Source organism: Tenrec ecaudatus, chromosome X (genome assembly GCF_050624435.1).
Source record: "Tenrec ecaudatus isolate mTenEca1 chromosome X, mTenEca1.hap1, whole genome shotgun sequence".
In the NCBI taxonomy this organism is placed as follows: Eukaryota; Metazoa; Chordata; class Mammalia; order Afrosoricida; family Tenrecidae; genus Tenrec; species Tenrec ecaudatus.
The window spans coordinates 122,246,932-122,263,697 of NC_134548.1; the positions used below are offsets into that span (position 1 = coordinate 122,246,932).

The 16,766-nt window shown below is 45.6% G+C and overlaps 1 protein-coding gene across 1 annotated transcript in view; it reads right to left on the reverse strand.

The window, feature by feature from the left end:
- The window catches only part of PRPS1 (phosphoribosyl pyrophosphate synthetase 1), a 28,456-nt gene extending 12,145 nt beyond the window's left edge, over positions 1-16,311 (reverse strand). Inside the window, exons 1-4 of the mRNA XM_075539096.1 lie at positions 16,041-16,311; positions 6,152-6,335; positions 5,036-5,134; positions 3,134-3,258 (exon numbers count right to left, since the gene is read on the reverse strand). Coding sequence (XP_075395211.1) covers positions 3,134-3,258; positions 5,036-5,134; positions 6,152-6,335; positions 16,041-16,162 — 530 coding nt within the window. The 5' untranslated portion in view covers positions 16,163-16,311. The remainder of the gene's footprint in view (positions 1-3,133; positions 3,259-5,035; positions 5,135-6,151; positions 6,336-16,040) is intronic.
- Between the last annotated feature and the right edge of the window lie 455 nt (positions 16,312-16,766).

The window sequence follows — 16,766 nt, forward strand, 5'->3', positions numbered from 1 at the left end:
GGGGCGGGTTGGTGTGAGAAGTGCTGTATACACTCATGTATAAGCAGAGTTTTTCAGCACAAAAAATGTGCTAAAAAACTAGGGTTCGGCTTATACATGGGTTAGTGTTACCCCTGCAAGGTACCCCATCTCACTGGGGTCTCCTGAGGTAACGGGATGAGCCACGTTAACTCGCAGGTGATTGCCATTTCTCCACTGTTCATTCAAAGCCCACGCTGACACTGCAGGTCTTTGAATGTTTGTTTATTCACATCTAACCAATCCTAGGACGTGGACGGGCTCCAATTTGCAGAAGCACCCTTAGTGAATCACTTACACCAGCAGCTGAACTGGTAAGGATGTGTCTGTGGCTGCGCTCCATCTCTCCCGTGTGGTCTCTGTGTTAATTCACATCCTGCATCCCTTGCCCGCACGGACTCGCCCCCCCCCCACTTCCTCCTGGCTATCGCGTCGCAGGGCGGTGGGGTGGATACTCTTGAACTAAAACAAAAATGCCGGTCATTTGAGGCTGGTTTCAAAATGAAGGTTGTGTCAAGAGCAGAAGAGAGCAATAACAGTATTGCAAGTAGGGAATTCTGTGTTGGCGAAAAGCAAGTGAGGAGTGGCAGAAAATGAAGGCTGACTTGGAACAGATTCCAAAAGCTCGTTGTGGTTTAACGTCTTTTTATGGGGCTCTAGAGAGTGAATTGCATAAACGGGTTATGGAGTGTCGTCAAAATGGTTACTGCATAACACGCATGGGATTCCGCATACGTGCTCTACAAATGGCTATGGATGGCAAATATAAAGCACCAGGCATTGAAAAATTTGCTGCATCAGCAGGATGGTATTGCCGCTTCATGAATAGGTTTGGGCTACTATGTTTGAGACAAAGATTTCCCAGAAATTGCCACAAGACCTTGAAGAAAAACTTATGTCATTCCAGTCAATTATTATAAAACAACGAAGGATTTATAATTATGACCTGGCAGATATTAGGAATATGGATGAAACTGCCATGACTTTTGATCTTCCAAGCAACAGAACTGTGGCAAGTTTAGGAGAAAAAAACATTTTTCTCAAAACCACAGGAGATGAAAAAAAAATCCACTTTATAGTTGTTCTATCATGTTTGGCTAATGGAACTAAGCTGCGTCCTTGTCATTATTTTTGAAAGAAAGACCTTGCCTAAAAAGATCAATTTCCCACCAAGAATTACTGTGCATGCACATGTTAAAGGCTGGATAAAGACGGAACAAAAAATGCCTGGAAGAAATTTGGAACGGATGAACAGGGGCAGCCTTAAAGAAGATGCCATCGTTACTTGTTTGGGATATGCTCAGCGCCCACCTATCAGATGACATTAAAAAAAGGCAAAATCTAGTAAAGTTACTTTAGCCGTTATTCCAGGTGGGCTTACATCTATACTGCAGCCTCTGGGTGTATCTTTGAATAAGCCTTTTAAAGACAGTGTGCGAAGGATGTGGCATGAATGGATGTCATCTGGTCAAGCCCGACTAACAATAGGAGGAAATCTCATGAAGCCTGACATAGAGTTAATAGCAAAGTGGGTTCCAGATGCATGGGAAGACATTCCAGAAGACATGGTGTGACGTGCCTTCCAGAAATGTAGTATTAGTAATGCTATGGATGGCAGTGAAAATCACCAATAGCTTCTGCATTTTCACCCTAGGCTTATACGAGTCAATCAGTTTTTCTGGTTTTCCAGGTAATAATTAGGTACCTCGGCTTACACTCGGGTCTGCTTATATTCGAGTATATACGGTAGGTGTTTTTATGGTAACTGGTGATGTGAACCTTACATCTTGGTAAGAGGAACAGGACAAAATTCTCAGCTTATCAAATTCAGTGGAAGTTACTGAAATGAAGGCATTGTTGTTATAAAACTGCCAGAGAAGATTTGAATGACTTTCAGAGAGTTCGGAATTAGCTTTTCCTAATCATCTGTGCTTCTAGCTCACCATTCTATTTCCACAACGAGAACATGTGTCATGCTCATCAATGCATTCCTAATGAGTAATCCACTAAGGAAATCAAGAGCTTTCAGCCTGTTCCACGTGGGCCTGTGTATTAAGCACTGTAACTCAACCTTTGGCAATCAGCCTGTTTAAAGATTTCAGGTCTTGGCTTTCAATAAAAATACCATCCTTTATGTATTTTCCTTCCTGGTCTTTTTCCCCCTTCCCCTTCTCAGTATGTGCACAGACACACTTATCAAGGAAGATTGGATGAAGTATTAGCTAAAGTGCAAGCTTTAGAGAAATCTTCCTGTTATTGTACTTTAATCTCAAGGATCAAAACAGTCTAGCCAACAGCATTATAATAGGTACATAATAGCTTACTTTCCACTGATAGCATCTGGCTTGATAGCAGCAGCCTTTTATGGGAAGACCACATTTCCTGCCCTCGCCAACAGGTGTACAGGCTGCAGGACCAAGTTTCTCATGTGTTGCAGTAAAGCCCCTGGCACCCTGGCTTTCTAGGGGCCCTTTGCTTTCTTGTCTTCTGTAGGGTCAAAAGGAGTACTCCCACATGTCGCGTCGGTGGCCTCCCCCAGACTACTCACTTCCCCCTTCACGGTGTAGTGCCAGAAGTGATCACCAAGAACACTGTGTCACCAAGGCCATTTTGATCAGAGGTGCCGTTCCTACCCAGTGCAGCAGTTCTGGGAAGGCCTGACTCCTTCCCCTTTTCCTGAGAGAATACACAAACTCTTGCTGGCTGGGGGCGGGGGGAGTGTGGGGACTAAGAATGCGGACCAAGTCCTTATCCTGCTGGTCACAAGTTAAACAAGCAGTACTAGTATTGCACCTCTCTGTCCATAATTTTTCCATAAATAACAAAGCCCATGTCTCCCAGGGTGATGGTTCAGTTCCCTGGGATCTCAGTACCTAGAAATTGAAGAAGACTATCCCTGTTCGAAACATTTGCTCACATCTTCCAAGTAGTGAATCGGGTCCAAGCAAAACTACACCTATCCCATGTCCTAGTTATCAGTACAGCCATTCTGAAGTACTTCCAAAAGCTATCACTTTAGATAGGAAAACTTTACTTTTTGTTTTTAAAAGGAACCACCCCAGTCTTCGGAGAGACTGTCCCAGGAGAACAAAACCACGGCTCATTTCAACCATACCTCTTAGCTCCACCAGCATCGGGGGAGACAATAGTGCAGTTCCTCCACTCAGAGATATTCTCCCTTATCCACTTCAGGACAGCTGGCTCGGCATACAAATTATCCACTGGGATATCAAAAAAACCCTGCAGAGAAGAGGCTGGATTACTTTAGCTTCATTAAAGGGTTTCATTCCATGACTGACTAACACAAAGAAATCACTGCTTGCTCAAAGACCTTCCTGGAACATTCAGATTCATTGGAAGGCAGGCCAGTGGGGCAGACTAGGACTGGGCTTATCGGGGCTGTGTGAAAGCCCAGTCCAGAGCAGCACAGTCAACCCGCCAACCCATAAGTGATCGTGTGCACATAAATGTTCCCCTTGTGGGGAACAGCCCAGACCAGCAGAATTGTCTAGCCAAGCTGCTGACCTGGGACAGAACTAGATATTTACTGCTTTATGCCATAGAAATGTCGGGCAGGTTTGTTAAAGGGCAAGAGTTAACTAGTCAGTCATTCAGAGATGCCAGGCTAGTCACATGCATCAGGTGGCTGCGACTTGTTATAAATGGTCGGCTCATCTATGTTCTAATTCTTATGGCTACAAATTTGTTCCTCTTCTGTAAAATGGGTATAACATCTTGTCCCACGTACCTCAATGGACTACCGTGTAAGACTCAACGGCTAATGATTTTAAAGTCTCTCTGTTTTGAAAGACAGGCTATAATATGCTACTGTACCCCCCTTGACTCTGGGTTTATGGGAGAGAGGAACAAGTGTCTGTAGCTGTAAATTTAAGATCCTGAAAACTCAGGAATGACTATGACAACAGCTCCCATTGACCGAGCGCCTGCTCTGTGCTACACATTGTAGTGCTGACCCCTGATCAACTTGGGTTTGAACTGCGTGTCCACTTATCCAGGGAATTTTTGTCTTCTTGGATGCCATGTGCTGCTAATCATCTCCAGGCGAGCGCTATGTTTCTCCAGCATAGCGTGCATCACTGTACAAAGGGATGTCTGTCTTGACTTTCGTGTATATTTCCTCACATGTAGTACAGTACCATAAACCTTGAATTACCCCAGGAGGCCCAATACAGTGCCCCTCATGGTGCTGGGACTCCCACAAAGCAGAGAACAGTCATGCCATGACAAGGGAAAGTTGAATTGCTTGGTATTGTACCATACATAGCATGAAGCCTGCAGCTGCCTGCCATCTCAAGATAAAGGAATCAAACACAAGGACCAGAGTTAAAACAAATTTTTACAGGTAAATGTGTGAAACCATAACTGCGGCTACATCACCAGGTGCAAGCAAACACCTTGTACTTTTTGCCAAATACTTTTTCAACTCGTGGTGCAAATGGAGCTTTGATGTTAGCAGCAGTGCGTTATATAATACACAACATACAAAGGATGTGCTAACCAACTGCTTGTATTATCAGTAAGGCTTCTGGTCCACAGCACGCTATTATCGGTAAGGCTTCTGGTCCACAGCACGCTATTAGTAGTTCAATTGGGAAGGGGGGAGGCAAAAGTGATATGGGGCTTCACAACTGCACAGGATGTTGACACTGTTAACCTGTGTTGTTCCAGGGGCAGCTTTTATACGAATCAGTTCCTGTCTCTTCCGACTCATGAAAGACAGCATTTTATCCAATATGATCATGAAAGTGTGTGCACAGAGTTCAGTAACCTGCACAAGGTTATAAAGCCAATTAATCCAGAGCAGTATTCGAACCAAGGTCTGCTCCCAAGGCCTCCCTTGCTAACCAGCCCCAACAACTGAAATCAGGAACTATGGTTCGGGGGCATGGGCTCTGTAGGTTGGTGAGGCCTAGTGCACTTGAGCTCTGCTTGGGCACAGGGTGTTCTCTGCAGTCTTCAACATTACCAATTCTCAAGATGGAGCTGCCATTAATACCTGAATTTGAGACGCATGTAGATCCATGGTGATGATATGATCTGCACCTGCTACAGACAGCATATTTGCGACAAGCTTGGCTGAGATTGGGGCCCGGCTCTAAAGAGGAAAAAGAGGTAAAGGAAACAAGAAAGAGCAAAGACCTCACTTTGAGTAGTAGTTCATTTCTTCAACTGCACCCAACCCCCCGAACAACAACACCAAACAATTATGCAGCCACTGCCAGAGGACACTCAGAGTGATCCCATATAAGGTTTCCGAGATGGGTTTTTCTTTACAGGAGCGGGCCGTACCTCATCTTTCATCCCGAGTGAGTTTGAACTGCTAACCGGGTAGCAGATGCTTAACCCACCAGGGTTCAAAAGGCTTTTATTTAATGTGTACCTACTAAATTCAGGACACCGAGTGGCCAGGGAATTGATCCAAATAGACATGGACATTGACTTGCAACAGTATTAAGTTGATCCTCTTTCCCAACTTGGGAAACATATTTCAGAGAAGAAAATAGCTCTCATGTTCTTAACATAATGCACACAGCTATTTTCTGCCTACTCCAGGGTTTCTTATGGCTTATAATTATGGAAGAAACCAGATTGGTGGGCACAGTGGGTACAGCCGTGGATTCATTCAAACCTAACAGCTGTGAGGATGGTGCACTATTGGGCAGGGGTTCGTTCTGCTGTGCACAGGGTCAAAACCGAACTCTGTGGCCCCTAACAACACAACATCAGGGCACTTATGAAGTCACATGTGTATGAATTCTATAGGCATACAGATCACAAATGTGATGTTTTTATATAACTCGTATGAAGGGGTTTCAAAAGCTAGCAGGAAAACCCCATTGCCCTTTTCAATTCCATTTTTTCATACTTTTTGAAGTCCCCTCTATTTCTGTTTTTGGTGGGTAAGGGAAGTTTCTAATGGAATCTGTATTTGATGATTAAGGGATTTGGGTATGTGTGACTTTGGTCAAGTGTTTCTGTTTCCTCTGCCAGGAGGGGAGGGAGGAAGGGGTAGGGGGGGAGGGAGAAGCAGGGAGAAGACAAGGGTGGGGGGGAGAAAGAGACAGAGAGAGAGAGAGAAAGCAGGGAAGGAAGGCAAGAGATGCTGTCCTACCTTATCCTTCTTATCCTGGCGAGCATAAGGGAAACACGGAATGACTGCAGTCACCCGGCTGGCAGAAGCGATTTTGCAGGCATTAATCATGATCAAAAGTTCCATTAGATTGTCGTTGATTTCTCCACAACCACTCTGGACAATGTAGACATCCTCTCCACGAACACTCTCGCCAATTTCCACACTACAGGGGAAAGAAAGGACCACAGAAAGACAATGGATTATTAACCACTTCACTGCTACAGTTAAGATCCAGAAAGCGGCATTCCCTCACCAGTATGACGCAACTAGGATTTTCTTGTGTGCGATATTTACAGCCGAAGCCGTACAGTGGACCCACTGGGTGGGCTCGAACTACCAACCTTTCAATTCACAGCTTAACCATTTACCTACCACAAGGCCTCCTTGCTGTGATCAACAATGTTTATCACCAAACAACACCAACCTACTTTTAAAGTTCAGCTAATGATGCTCCACGGCAACACACAAGTCACCAGAGTGAGACAAACTGACAGACAGTGGTGAGTTTTTATTAATAGTGTATCCTAAAAAGAAAGCCTCAACCCCTAAACTTGTCTCTACCAAGAATAACTGGGGGAGACCTCAAACCAGAACTATTTATCCTGTTAATCCTAGAGGTGGGGTGTATGTTGTGTGGAGACAAAACCTAGATCCATATGATGGATACGCCCTGTTCAACAGGAGGAAAACATCTTCACTTCGATTCAACAGGCAATCTTTATGAAATAAACGACCCATACATTTCCCTTGGGCAAATCACTCCGTTCTACCTGCCCAGGCCTCCAGGAACCACTCATTGTTCTGTGCCTATAAGGATCACAATTACCCAACCTGGCTCTCCCCAAGGTCACAATATTCTGAACTAGCTTTCTGAATGTGGCTCCTTTCAAAGTCTGCAGGCGGCAATTGCCTTGCCAGAAGAAAGGACCTTAAGAGGAGCTTGTTCTTTGGGAATCCAAGAGGCTCTGGAAGGAACCTACCTCTTAAAAGAATGACATTCGTTTGTACGTACTGTAAAGCAAGAGACAGAAGGAACTACAGAGGTGGGTGAGGCACAAAACAAAGCAGAAACAAAGGAGAAGGCCTCTTTGGAAACAGAGGTCCCTGGTAGCCAGCATGAAAAAATAATACCCAAAAAAATAAAAAAATAAAAAAAAATAATACCCATTTATTGGGAGTGATCTGGAAATACACTTTCCTCAGCAGTAAATTCGTGCTGGATCCTTAAGTTAAACCTGCATGCTTTGCACTGAGGTTAAAAGTGTGCTATTGGTCATCTATAAGTTCCTACCCTTGGGAATCTTTTTTTAAATTCCAATGAAATTGGAAACAGAAAAAGCAATGAAACCAACAAAAAGTGGTTCTGGGTGAGGGCGGGGGGATCAGCAGCACTGCTACAACTTATTCATAGGATTCGTACAAATACAACATTAACTAGTTTGGGTATTTATGTTTTACCACAATAAAAACGAAGCGCATTATTCATACCTTAGGGAGCCTTGTTAGCATAGTTGGTTATGCATTGGGCTGCTAACCAGAAGGCCCTAAGTTGGAAACCACCAACCCACTCCACAGGAGCAAGATTGCAGTCTCGGAAACCCAGAGGCAGTTTGTTCTAACTGTCCTATAGGGTTGCTATGAGCTGGAATTGACCTAGTGTTAGCTGGATAAAGGGTACATCATGGAGAAGGGGTGCTTCCTATTAGTTTCTCTATTTCTGCATAAAATAAAAATGGTCCTTAATCAAAAGTGAACCTCCCCAGTTAATCTCGTGACACCCTGCTTAGTCCCTTTCGGAAGGCAGGAACTAGATGTGACCATGCTCACCTGTACCCCCTGTCAGCCAAGATGACTCGGGTGCAAGAGAGGAGAAAAAGAAGGAAGAGAGAAAAGGAGAGACTTTCCAATCCCCATCAGGGTTAGGCTGCCTCGTTTTAGCTAGAATATGAAATGGCTGTGCAAACATTTAGAAGAGTGAGTTTATCTTCCTTCCCAAGATAAACCACTTGGATGGCATCAAAAATCCAAACCAAGCTCACTGCCATGGAGTTGATGGCAAAGAACTGCCTCCCTGTGAGTTTCAGAGACTACAGCTTGTACAGGAATGGAAAGTCTCATCTTTGTGCCCAGGGAGCAGCTGGTAGTTTCGAACTGAGACCCTAGATGCTCCACCAGGGTCAAACGGGAACAGATTTTTTATTTTTTTTCCTGTTTGACAAATCTGCTCACATCTTTTACAGCCACTCCGCTAATACCTAATCTTGACTAGAAGTCCAACCTGATGGCCTCACCAGGATGAGCTACCTTGGACTAAGAGTTTTGTGGGGGGAATCTTAGACACCAACTACCATCCCGAACAATAAGGCAATTGTGTGGGCCTCAAAGTAGCTGAATGACAGTGCGGTCTAGCTTGCTTCACCCACCACTTTTTTTGTTAAACTTACCGATACTTACTGGTAAGTCGATTCTGCCTCTATATATAATGGACCCGATGACAGTGCGTTTGGAGGGTCTTATTTTCTTCCCGCTCTAACAGGTTGAATGGGCAGTATCCTCTTAAGCGAAGCGCATTTCATTGATCACATCAGCACTTAGCAAAGGAATCTGCTTTTACTGCCAACTTCTGTCAAAGCTCAAAAGGCTGCGGAGACATTCCTCAAAACCTCACACGGACAGGCAGCAGGAGGTCAATCAGGGCTTTGTGGTTGAACAACTTGCATGCTTTCCACTGGCCACATATTTATCGAGCACAGGTGTGACTGCATACCTGGTTTTGTGGTAGGGCCCAAGGCGGCAGTGACAGTTTAAAGAAGAGTCTCAGCTTGACCGCTCACACTACCTTTGAGGAAATTGTAACCCCACCCAGTCATCCCCCAATACCCCAGACTCCGTGACCAAGGTCTCTATTTCCTTGGGGAAAATGGAGATTTCCCAGTCAACTCTGCCCCTGGCTTTTGTCTCAGTCAGGCACACGCTCACCAACCAGCCACTTTGCTTGATCATGAGCAAGGAAACAAGTGGACAATTTGACAACCCATCCAAGACAGGATAAGGGGGGCATGCTAACTACCTATTCCTCTGGGTTTAGAAAGCACTGTTATTCTCCCTAAGACAGAAGGCCATCAGTCTTAGAGTGTGATCGCTCACTTCCCTTTACAAATGGCTCAACAATCAGAGTAAATACAAAAGTGTCTTCTCAAAATTACTGTTTCCTTTTGGCTCCTCCTGCCCTGCCATCACATTTCCCCTTCTCCCACCCCGTAGTACTTCCTCTCCGCTAGATTAGTGTTGCTCTAGGACTCCCGGGAGTTCTACACATTCCTAGATGTCGGTCTCGATTCCCTACTTGTTTCCCTGTCCATGGCACGGTCTGCTCACCACACTCTTCTCCCCGCCTCCTTCTCTTCCCTAGACTCTCCGGGAACATTGGCCCCGGGGCTTTCTTCTCGAGCTTCCCTCCCATGTCCATTCCAGATAAGTAAGTGAACCAGCAATGTTCTAGTCAGAACAATAAGGAAACATAAGGATCAGAAAAGGAGAAAAAAAAAACCCTATACAGATCCAGGTCTGCCTGCTGCCCCATGCCCTGTCCTGGAGGGAGATCCTGGGGCTGCCCTCCTAGCCTGAAGTCCATTCTTGGGGCTCTGCAGAGACTCTGTGGATCAGCTTTACTCAAATTGCTGATCTGTTAGGCTCCATTCCTGGTTTGTCCCGCTGCTGGGGATTCAGTCCACACTGTCTCCCTGCTGTGTGTCCCCATGATCATCCTCTATCACCGTACACTCCAGCTAGGGGACCCACTCTGGACTAGACTGGAGCATGTACACAGGTATAGGCAAGAGAAAAATCTCACAACACATGGAACCCAGCAACAGGAATGGGGATAGAGATACCAAAAGGGGAGGGGGAAGGGGGGAAAGGTGGGGAGGGAGGGGAGAGTTTACCAATTGCAATGAATGGCACATAACCACACCCCGCCATCCGGGTGAACAGAAACCAGAGGGGGAAGGGAGACAGCGGTTGGTGTGAGATATGAAAATAATGACCATCTGTAATCTTTCAAGGGTGGGGGTGGGGGTGGGGGTGAAGAGGAGCCGACCCCAAGGGCTCAATGGAAAGAAATGTCTAGGAAAGAACGATGGCAATAAACATGCTCATGTGTCGGATACAGCTGATGTCGGGACTGTAACAGGAGCTGTAAGAGCCCCCAGTAAAATGACCTAAAAAATTACTCTTGTCCATTGTTATTAGCAACCGCACAATTTAAGGACCCCGTTCATATGACGCAGGGTTTCGTGGAAGGCAAGGGACATGGTTAAATGTAACGTTACACTTCCGTAACCATTTAATGTTAAATCCTCAGCACGGTGACCAAATCCCTTTGTTTCGCTGCAGCTCCATCCTTATCTAAGGTTTTATTTCCTCTCTGGCAAACAGGGATTACAGGATTCAACCATCACTCCCATTTGAACACTAGAGAACAGCTGCTGAATCTGTATATAGCTTTAATATAGGGGATTCCTGTTAAGAATTATAAATTTTAATGTTGGATACGATTGAGGAGCAGTTTTTTAAAAACTACTTCCTATCTTACCAGCTGAGAAAAATTGCTGGTGCCATTTTTGTGTTATTAATACCCAAACCAAAACCACTACTTGGTATAACTAACCAGCAGTTTAGCTATTTCCCAAATTCAGACTTTTGAAAAAAAGTTTTCGTTTTATTTATTTTAAATAATTTTTATTAGGAGCTTGTACAACTCTAATCACAGTGCATACAGCCATCCATTGTGTCAGGCACATTTGTACATTTGTTTCCATCATTTTCAAAATATTTTTTTACTTGAGGCCTTGGTATCAGCTCATTTTTTCCCTTCCTCCCTCATATAATTTATAAATTATTATTTTTTCCATGTCTTACACTGACTGATGTCTCCCCTCACCCACTTTTCTATTGTCCATCCTCCTAGGAAGGGGTTACATGTAGATCATTATGATCTGTTTCTGCTTTCTCCCCCCACCTTCCGCTTACCCTCTTGGTACCGCTATTCTCATTATTGGTCCTCAGCTGTTTATTTGTGCTGGATTCCCTGTGTTGCCAGCTCTGATGTGTACCCGTGTTTATGCTCTGGTCTAGACAGATTTGTCAAAGTAGAATTGGGGTCCTGATAGTCGGGGGTAGGGGAAGCATGAAAGAACTAGAGGATGTCTGTTGCATCAGTGTTCTACTGCACCCTGACTGGCTTGTTCCTTCCCTGTGACCCTTCTGTGAGGGGATGTCCAATTGTCTACAGATGGGCTTTGGGTCTCCACTCCGCATTCTCCTTCAATCCCACTGATATGATTTTTTTGTTCTGGTTCTTTGATGCCTGATACCTTAGCCTATCAGCACAGGCTGGTGTGCTTCTTCCATGTGGACTTTGTTGCTTCTGAGCTAGATGGCTGCTTGTTTATCTTCAAGTCTGTACTATCTTTGATTGTACAATTCTTCCTGATGTGACTGAAATATGGAATGCTAATGTATTGAAGCCCCACTAATAAGAAAATTAAAAGGTGGTAAAATTAATTAGGATACCACCTTGTTTTACTATGTCCACATTTACTTTCACTAATACAAATCAATCTTTCTCTCTACCAAACCCAAACTAAATCTCATGCCATGCACTCAATTCTGATTCCTATGTTCCCTAGATAGGGTTTCTGAGATAGTTCATCTTTACTGGAAACAGACAGCCTTCTTTCTCTCAAGAAGCAGCTGGTGGATTTGAACCGCTGATCTTGCAGTTAGTAGCCCAACGCTTACCTAACAGTGCCACCTGGGCTCATAAGCCATACATAGAAAAGGGCTAAGACTAAGTCCTGTTAAAGGCCGCAAACTTTATGAGACCCAGAAAAACAAGCCAGTCCCATCAAGTTCGAGCTGGTTCTGCTGTAAAATATTAAGCTGAAAGGTCTGCTTCAGCAATTTAGAGGCTGACACATTCTCCTCGTTCTCACCTACTAGCTAATGGCGTGTTCTCCAAATGGCTTTGAGTCAATTGTTCTCCCAATGCTTTACAGGGCTTAGGAGAAGTCTGGGCTGTATCCACAGAGTAAGTGAGAACAAGCTTCTCCTTCACCCTTTCAGAGCATGGTGCACACATGCACATGTCTGACCAACAAGGAAATGGAAGCAATTCAAAAGAAAATCAAGAGCCAGATGCTTCCTTTTGACCCATTTTAAAGTTGCTCTAGTTTTTAATACTTTCTGCTCTCTTTTCTATTGAGGTTTTTTCCCCTCTTATTTTGCTACCTTTTTTTGGTTTTAGGTAAACGAAATCAAGGAGGGGTGAATCTATAAACAATAATTGGATTAATGGTTTCTTGGGGTATGACAGAGGACCTTGGGGGAAATGGGGAGCTAAAAACAGTCATACACGAAATAAAATGTTCTCTGATTGCGGATATGACTGTACAACCCTTAATATGATCGAACTATTGAACAGTTTGACATGTGGATTATGTCCCAATAAACTGTTTCTACAAAAAGTCAGCTGGTATTCAGCAGAAAATCTCAAGAATTCCATCTACTGGGATGTTGGCATGTACACAAGACATGGGATGAACAAGGGCAGGCTCACGTGGCAAATCCTAGGAAACCAGAGTGAAAGCATTCTTCCTCCTCTCAGCCCCATCAGGAAAAAACTAAGTTTTCATCACTATTGAGAACAAAATAAAGATTTCATCAGATTATTAAGTTTCCAAAGCCAAAGCTACATGGGTATCAGCAGAAACGCACAAGAACAGTATTATTCGGTGTTGGGGAAGTTATTTAACGTCAGTTTCTTAGTTCTGCCTTCATCTATAAAACAGGAAGAAAGGGATGCACTCCACATAACAGCGTTGAGAGGACTGCATACATGTGTATAGGAGCCCAGGTGGCATAGAGGTTGTACTAAAAGGTCAGCAGTTCAAATCAACTTTCTGCTCCTCAGAAGACAAGGCTTTCTACTCCTGAGGAGTTACAGTGCCCAAAACACACAGGGGCATTCTGCCCTGTCCTATAATGGTTGTTATAAGCCACAATGGCACTGAGTTTTGGGTTTTGAGAAGGAACCAAGAAGCTAATGATTAAGCCAGGGGGAAAAAGAACCTAACCAGTCAGCAATGGTCCATTTGGGGCTTAATCTTATCCAACGTTTCCAAGCTGCTCATGTTGCTATCCAGCTGCTTAAAAATGAAACCATCTCAGAGACAGGTTTTGAGTGTTAAGGAATCCAGGGGAAAAGTCAGTGGAAAACTAAGTTGTTCTCTCCTTCCCCTCTGCTAATAAAACCGAATAACCAAAGTTAACCTTAAAGATAACTGTATGTGGCCTAGCATGTTGTGTCTGCTGTGCAGAGGGTGGAAAAGGTGACATGAGGAGGAAAGTCTTCATCCTTTGGCCTGGATCAGTGGTTCTCAACCTTCCTAATGCCATGACCTTTCAGACAGTTCCTCATGTGGTGGTGACCCCCCCCCCAACCATCAAATTATTTTCGTGGCTACTTCATAACTATAAATTTGCTACTGTTATGAATCGGGTGACCCCCGTGAAAGGGTTGTTTGACCCTTAAAGGGGTCGAGACCCACAGGTTGAGAACTGCTAGCCTAGAGGCATATGGGGTGCACCCTCTGGGAAACGGATTTAATGACCAGAGTTCTCTTAACCAAACTCACTGTCATGGAGTGTGATTCTGATTCGGAGTGACTCATAGGACTTCCGAGGCTGTAAATCTTTTACCAGAGCTGACAGCCTCATCTTTCTTGGAGTGGCTGATGGGTTTGAACTGCTGCCCTTGTGGTGAAAAGCCCAAACGAGATAACATCCAATGCTTACAGGATGGCACCATACCAAAAGTCCCAAACGGAACTGCCATGGTGTCAAAGCAGACTCACTGTGACTCTATAGGAAAGGGAGAACTGCCCTCGTGGCTTTCTGTGACTGCAACTCAACCAAAGCACAAAGCCCATCTTTCTCCTGTGGAACAGTCCAATGTTGAATCACTAAGCCACTGGGGCTTCTTCACATAAACGCAAAAACCAAAACTCTCACTGCAATGGAGTCAATGCTAACTGAGGGCCACCCCCCTGGGGGTTTCTGAGACTGTTTCCTAGCATAGAAAGCCCAGTCTTTTTCCTGCAGAGCTGCTGGTGGTTTCAAACTGCCCACCATATAGCTTACAGCCTGATGCCTAACTGCTACCGGACTGCATTGCCACCGGGACCAAAACACAAAAACAAAATCCCTACTCAATGAAAATCGTTCTCCATTAGGCTACAATGCCATCTGTCAAATCTCATCCTGTTTTGTGCTCTCTTGTTATGCTCCCTACCCCACCCCACCGCAGCTCCAGTGCAAAAGACAACAGCTGAGCTAGCTCTTTTGATGAAGGTCTTGAGGATTGCCCGGAGACAGACGGCATCAGTGTTTGCATAGTCATTTGCATCACAATCAGCATGCTGACCGAAGCTGCCCAGGACACACACTTTCATCAGCAGGATTGAAAAATAAATAAATGAAAATAAACTAAGGTCTTAAAAAGGATGAAGGGAGCTAGTTTAAAGGAAATGGGGAAGACAAAACCCCTGTCAGGAAAAAAGTGCTCCAAGTCGTCTTTAACAAATGTACCTGGTCTGGGCGTAAGGTAAAACTAATCTCTTTCACAGATAACCCCATCTATTTGTGTTGATAAACAGGGCAACACCTTAGACCTCGGAGAAGCTGCGGCTAGGACATTTAGTGGGAAGGGTCACTGAACGATCGAGGAATCCGGTTATCACTAAGGTGAATCTTACTGGCAAGGCAATTGGGGGGAGGGGAAGCCACGTTCAATGCGCTGCGTGGGAGAAACTCGCGAGATCGCTATGAGTAGGAATCGACTCGATGGCAGTGAGTTTGAAGTGGTTTTTTTGTTTTGTTTTTTAATGCCATCCCCGTCTTCCTTCCACTCCCTTGCCTCAGCATTCAGGTAGAAAGCTTGTTTTGTAAATTCCTTCACAAGGCTTCAGAATAGCTCTAACAGAGCACTATCTGACCGGCACGGGGTCATCCAGGATTAAGGTCCGTGAAAGGGCATTCTGGGTGGCACCCCTTTCATCCACTCAGCCCGATTTAACGTCAGGGTATGGCTCCAGATTCCAGAACTATAGGTCCCTTAAAATACTTGTGGGGTGGCTGAAGCGGAGACGGAGGACTATCGAGCATTAAATGGCTCCATTCGGAAGAGTCTAAAGATGTGAAAAGCCAACGGTTGGCAAACTAAGGTAAAGTCAGTCCTCCGTCATCTTTTTTCGCGCCTGAAGTCCATATCAGTTTCACTATTAAAACACCAAGTGCCGCCGATCGCACTTCGAATTGGAAAACACTGCTCCTTAGATTCTAGGAGTGAGACCAGGAGGTCTCAGTACGCAACCGACGCTACGAAGCAAGCTGGTCCAAGATCTGAAGCAAACCCCCGTCCAGCCTGACTCAATAGCGAACCGACAAAGCCACGTGTCCCCAGGGCCGAGGCTAAGCGCCCGTTCCCTCCCCTCGCACTAGGCAGCCACGGTGCCCACGTTGGGTCCTCCAGTCCCCTGCCTTCAAACCCACTTTCGCCTCGCGCTTCATCTTGACTCCACCCTAACGCATGGTGAGAATAAACGTGACCCTCTCGGGCGAGGTAAATAACGGAAACATCCCGCGGGGCGCGCACGCACCAAGCTCCCCCTCCGATCGCTACAGCCCCCCCTCTCCCCCCGGCCCCAAACTCACGCGGCGGCCCCATCCCCCTCCGTCCACCGCTCTCGCGGTGCACCCGCGATCCGGGCAGGTGAAGGCCCGCTCCGGGTCCCAACTTCCCCCTTACCAGGTCTCCTGGTTGCTGAATTTCTTAGTCACCACCTTGCCAAGCTCCAGGCCCAGGCGATCGGCAATTTTTTGGGATAAATCTTGGTGGGAGCTGCCGCTGAAGATTTTGATGTTGGGCATCTTGGCCAGGTACCCTGAGCACGCTGAGCTCTGTGATCGCTGACTGCAGCCGAGGCTAGAACCGAGGTCCGACTGGAGACTCGGTATTAACTGCTTCGCGTTGCTACTCCGCCATCTTACGTTCCCGCCGGCGCGCGGCTCTAAATTGCCCAGCGCTGGGAGGCGGAGACGGCGCGAAAGTCCACACCCCGCTATCACTGATTTGCTGAAAGGGTAGCTAGGGGTGGTGTTCTGTCTGTGACTCCGCCCCATCTCGTATTTCAAGCTATTGGCTGGTGAGCTCGAAGGGGGAGGGGCTAAGTCATAGCCCCTCCCCCAGTAGCTAGGCAGTAGGGGAGAAGTGAGGACCCTGAGGTCCTGTAGAGGGGTTAGGGTTAGGGGACCTGATCTTTCCCCAAGCAGGAAATTGGCCATGCTTCCCGCCCACAATACCCCCTTCCCCCCTCTTTCCTTTCCCCAAGCTTTTTCTGGTTGATAGTTTCTTTTTAAAATACTGTTTACCAGGACGGCAGTCACTGTTCCTCAGAATGAAGGGGAACTTTCCGAACCGGAATTTTTCACTTTGGGGGAAGGATGGGTGGTGCCCAATGAAAGCGCTTTTACA